A 5,686-nucleotide genomic window follows, 5' to 3' on the forward strand; every position below is an offset into this window, starting at 1 on the left:
TCTGCACTCTTACTTAGGCCATCATCTTACCCTCCAAACACGTCACCATGCTGGGGTACCTGGTTCTAAACTCCACCAGCACCAAATGCAAGTTGATCTTTGACCTCACAGACAGGCTATCATGTCACCCCCTCCTTGCAATTTAAAAAAAGAAGAGGAAACGGCTGATGCCAACACATTGATGGGATTTCCCTGAAAAGGTTTTGGAGATTGCTAGCTTCCTGGCTGTGTTTTTTTTAAAGTATGCATTAATTATTGTATCAATTATTGTTTGTAACTAGCTGACAAGCAATACTTGGGTTATGCTGTGTTTTGTTTTATATAGGATCGGATGCCTATACCATTTCCTATCCCAATAAAAACACTCAGTGATCCCTGACCGGTCTTCTGTCGGTAGGAGACGCTGTTGCGATCCGGAAGGGTGGGTGGGAGGGAAGACGCTGATTTAAATCTCTGGACATTAACGTGACACACTGTGGGAAACGATCGCCAGGACATTATTCGCTATCTAAACAACACACATCGCCTCTTCTTTTTCTCCTTTTTGTGTGTGGTCTGCTAAACCCAAGGTAAGGCATTCAGAAAAGGAGACACGGCCAACCCGGTCATGGTTTCCCACGTTATCGCCAGCTGCCTGGCACCGCTGTGGCGGTAACGTTAGGCAACAGTACCGTCTATTTATACGGTCTATTTCCGTTTTAAAATATACCAATAAAATACGAATTCTCAACGTAAGATCGGTACACACGGATCGGTTTGCACCGATCTTACATTGAGAACAGTGGTAGTGGCATCGCTGATCCAAGCGTAATAAATGATAGTAATAACACAATTGCAGCCACTGACCCAGTGAACTCATATTGGGATGTGGGGTGGTCGTGCTTTGGTAAACCACTACGAAATTACGTACTGATTTTTTAATTGCAACTCTGCGTGTGGTAGCGATACTGGGGGGGAGGGGGGGGGGGGGGGGATATATTTCTGGTGAACGATGAGTAACCTCGCATGGCATCCTTCCTGATGAGGTGTATTATGCTTCATTGTCATGGTCGATCACCTCAATCTGCTGCCATGCACATGGCTTTTAAGGTGGAGGATTGCACTCTGAAGGTATGTGCTGACAAGCACGTTGTAATAAAAGCCTACACTGTTAATATTGATTAGAGTGAGACGCTGGATTGTTGATGGTCGTCAGTTCCCCATCAAGTCAATATTCTGCCTTGCCCTAAGACAACAGGAGTTTTACGCACTGATTACGTCAGTAAGGGTAAACACGCAATCTTTTGTTGAGTTCACCTTGCTTTTTCAGTTGCCTAGTTTCATGATCCCAGAAACAGAAACCCACTCCCTTCTAGAAGGGGTTAAGGAACACACACCACAGTAGAACATTTCCCCACGTTGTGTTTCTTTTTTTTTTATAAATCTCTTCTAACCTTTTATCCTTCAGATCCCGGCAGTGTTCATGGTCCCCTGTCAGTGTGGAGGTGTGGGTGTGCAGACATGGAGAGCTATGAGGAGTTTGCCCTTCGAACCATGGCCTTGCTACGGGCGAAGAAGAAGTCAGAGGAGATGGACTTGAAGACACAATGTTCACTGAAAGACCTTTCCGCCATACTATTTTACGGGAAGCCGGTGCTTCCACCTCTGGTAAGGGCTGAAAAGCGATTTAAGGGGTCAACTAAATTAAGAATAAGTTGTTTTCCAGTTTCTTGTTCATACATCCTAAAAATAAACTCTTTCTTTGGAATTGACATTTTTTTTCTAGGCCACTGGAGGGTTAGGGTTTGGTTAAAAAAGTGGAGCTCCCATATTAAAATATGTAGTTTAGTCTATTAATGTGACAAAGGCAAATCCATAGTCTAAAATGTTCCCTTAAGGGTTTTCATCCTTGCTAAGAATAAACATTTGACCGACTCGTAACTGAACACTTTGCTGCTGTTATGAAGGGCAATACGGTTGCCTGGTTTTCTCTCAAACAATGCCGGTTCTTTCTGAGCGGTCATTCTGTACCTCTTACATTGCATGGTTACATAGAGATTGCATTGTTGGCTCACCTTGACGTGTTGTGGTAACAATTAGAATGGAATGAGGGAAATGCACCCAGGTAGATGAGGATACAGAGCTCTAAGTGTGCCTGAAGGATAGAAGGGAGTCAAAGGTATTCTATGTCCAGGAACAACCATCTGTCCCTAACCACTTACAAGGACAGCCCAGGGAAAAAGAATCTGCTGCTGGGACAGGCTATATCTGTTGATAGCTATCACTGTTTAGCTACATATAAATAGTGAATGAAGTTAGTAATTGTTTTCTTTTAAAATAGTACATTGAACAATTTTTGAATTTCAATATTTCGATATGGTCTCCATCTTGTTTTACTGTATGAGTTGTGTACATGTGTTGTGTTTGCCGACAGCTGACCGCAGAGCAGCGCAGAGTCATGCGCGACCATCGCGAGAGGGCGGTACAGGTGCACGCAGACAGACTGAACCAGCGGAAGAACTGCGTTCTGAACCGGGTCCAGAACATCTTGGACCTGGCAGTCAAGCAGGTCGGGACCAGTACCGCAACTGCTCCATCCTATACACACACACACACGCATGCACGCACGCACGCACACACACACACAAACACAAACACACACACACACAGACACACAGACACACACACACACACACACACACACACACACACACACACACACACACACACACACGCACACACCAATTGTGTAATAATGTGGGGACATTCTCTGACAGAGATGTAACTTCCAGCTTCAGAAAGTAAAATGAATCCCAACTATATTAGTTAGACCTCAGCCAACTCGCCTATTAGCAAAAGCTTAAGCCTCACAAATCAGACTTTTGATTAATCTTAAATCTGATGCATTTTGGGGAAGGAGGTGCTTCAATTTCTCTCGTTTCATATTTATTTTCGACCAATCATGTTGCTGGAGAGTGAGACGGGGATCTGTTGGCATAATTGTTAGTCAAAATCCCCAAATGTGCCACAAAAATGCATTCAACAGTGGGACGGGAGTGACATTTGATCTGATGTTTTTCAGTATTAAATATGGATTGTAGAAGCATTCCTAAGACATGGCCAAGCACTGCTCCACTTAGCAGGGTTATTTTTTACTACACCTTTTGAAAGTGCTTTGTAGGCGCATTTCAGCGGGTGTCAAAACAGAAATGCTATGAGATATTGAAAAAATGCTCTCTTTATAGTGATGTATTGATCTTTTGTTTCAAGGGAATCTTGGCCTATTAAAGGTTTGTCTGCAAATCCAGGAATTCAGGCGAACAGATAGAAACAGAGAATTACTGCTAAACGATCAGCAGTCACTTCAGCTCCCGTTGTCAACAAACACGTCTCCGTTCCTTATCAGGTCGACGCCAACAAAGGGCCCAGTGTTACGCAGGAGGACCAGTTACCTCGCCCCGGCGGTCCCTCCCCTAAACACGAGACCGTCAACGGCTACACCCTGGTCACCGACTCCCCCGGGCTCCTCCGGGACTCTGGGTGCACCGTCGAGGAACCGGTCCTCCCCGGTCCTCCACGCTCAGAACCCCACCACGGTGCCGCCCAGGTAGACGGAGCCCAAGCCCCGCCGCGAGACCGAGAGGAGGAGGAGGAGGGGGAGGAGGGGGAAGAGGAGGAGGAGGAGGAGGAGGAGGAGGAGGAGGAGGACATCAGCCTGGACAGCCTGCTGAAGCGCTCCAGGGAGTACGTGGAGAAGGAGCAGAGCCGGCGGGAGTCGTTGGTGGTCCTCCGCACCCCTCCCCCCCCCCCCGACCGCCTCTCTGACCGGGAGGGCCTCGGGGGTGGAGTTCGGAGGGACTCGGGGGTGGAGTTCGGCTTCAGCCTGCGTCACAGCCCGGTCGGCTCCCCCAGGGGCCCGGTCGGGGCGCGCCGTCCCTCGCCGAGCCCCCCGGACCCCCACGCCTCCCAGCGGGCCCCCAGCAGCCCCGAGCTCATCCTCGTCCACCCCGTCCACCGGCGCAAGCCCCGCCCCGTCTCCGCCGGCAACCTCCACCTCTGCTTCCCGACGGGCCAGGGCGACCTCATCCCCCGGAGCCCCGGGGGCGCGGGCGAGGCGCGCGGCATGGCGGCCTGGGACGAGGCGAGCCCGCCCGGGGGGGCGCGGGTCTCCGACCTCTGGGGTCCGCCCGGCGGCGGCGGCGGCGGCGGACGGGAGGCATCGACGTGCGCCGCGAGCCGAGTCTCCGCCCCCAGCCCGCTCGGACCCCCCCACGAGGGGTTCCGGCGCCGCAGCCACACCCTGGACAGCCAGCTGTACCCTCCCCCGCCGCCGCCGCCGCCCGGCGTGGACCGCAGCCAGGAGAGGGCGCCCCGCTTCATGGCCGGGGTGACGCGGCAGCCGCCCAGCCGGAGGGCCGGCGCGGCCGCGCCTCTGAACCAGTCGTACGACGTGGAGACCCCCGCGCCGGGGCTGCACAGGCCCCACGTGTCCCCCGACGGTGGCCCCCCGGGGCCAGACGCCAGAGCCACCAAAACGGTGCACATCAACGCCCCTGATGGTACCACAGGTACGGCCAGAGCCGGGAGTCGGAATGCGTATATTTATGACGATATGTTCCATACCATTGCAAATCTATCCGTTATTAATGATGTGTATCAGATAGGGTTGCCGCGGTGTGGACATTTACCCACCGAGTAATACGCTCGTGTCAACACCGGTATTACCGAGTATAAACGGTATTAACTTTGAAACTATATGTCAACCGCCATCTTCTCCGTCAACTCTCCTCTCACACTCGGTGACAGCGGCTGGCAGTCTCTCGGCGTCTTATAACGTTCTATATAGAATAGTATAATATAATTGTATGTATCATAATATCAGCTCTGTGTGTGTGTGTGTGTGCGTGTGACTTTGTGTGTGTGTGTGTGTGTGTGTGTGTGTGTGTGTGTGTGTGTAACTATGCATATGTGTTTGTGTGTGTGTGTGTATGTGTATGTCTGTGTATGCGTGTGTGTTTGCGTATGTGTTTGTGTTTTATGTGTGTGTGTGCGTTTGTGTATGTGTCTCTATGTGTGTGTGTGTGTGTGTGTGTGTGTGTGTGTGTGTGTGTGTGTGTGTGTGTGTGTGTGTGTGTGTGTGTGTGTGTGTGCAGGGGGGTCACCAGAGGAGACCCAGTGGCGGGTGCACGCCCTGGAGGACATGCAGAAGCGCTTGGAGGAGGAGCATGTGCTGCACATGTCTCTGCTGCTCGCTGAGCAGGAGAGAGAGCAGGAGCGCCTCCAACAGGTCAGCCTGTGCTATTACACCAAAGAGCAGGAGCGCCTCCAACAGGTCAGCCTGTGCTATTACACCAAAGAGCAGGAGCGCCTCCAGCAGGTCAGCCTGTGCTATTACACCAAAGAGCAGGAGCGCCTCAAGCAGGTCAACCTGTGCTATTACACCAAACGTGCTGGGACGCAGACCCGCCTATGAATAACTATCATCATTTACTAAAACGTTGTTACATTTTTTTTTTTATTATTTAACAGGATAATTAATAATTAGTTGTAAATTGTAAATCCATTTTGATATGCATGTCGCTCGAGCGACAATTGTTTGTTAATTTGTGTGTGTCTGTGTGTGTGTCTCTGTGTGTGCGTGTGCGTCGGTATGTGTGTGTTTGTTTGTGTTTTATGTGTTTTTTTATGTGTGTGTGTGTATGCGTGC

General features: G+C 50.5%; 1 protein-coding gene across 6 annotated transcripts in view; it reads left to right on the forward strand.

Annotated features, from left to right (window-relative positions):
* Positions 1–438: 438 nt before the first annotated feature.
* The window catches only part of ccp110 (centriolar coiled-coil protein 110), a 10,108-nt gene continuing 4,860 nt past the window's right edge, over positions 439–5,686 (forward strand). For 4 of the 6 annotated variants that reach the window (XM_030348212.1, XM_030348214.1, XM_030348216.1 and 1 more), the window contains exons 1-5: positions 439–569; positions 1,448–1,647; positions 2,414–2,548; positions 3,386–4,547; positions 5,133–5,311. In XM_030348212.1, coding sequence (XP_030204072.1) covers positions 1,501–1,647; positions 2,414–2,548; positions 3,386–4,547; positions 5,133–5,311 — 1,623 coding nt within the window. In that variant the 5' untranslated portion in view covers positions 439–569; positions 1,448–1,500. The remainder of the gene's footprint in view (positions 570–1,447; positions 1,648–2,413; positions 2,549–3,385; positions 4,548–5,132; positions 5,312–5,686) is intronic. The other 2 variants (XM_030348215.1, XM_030348218.1) reach the window with 1 other exon arrangement.

The sequence above is a fragment of the Gadus morhua genome, chromosome 2, assembly GCF_902167405.1.
Source record: "Gadus morhua chromosome 2, gadMor3.0, whole genome shotgun sequence".
Taxonomy (NCBI): domain Eukaryota; kingdom Metazoa; phylum Chordata; class Actinopteri; order Gadiformes; family Gadidae; genus Gadus; species Gadus morhua.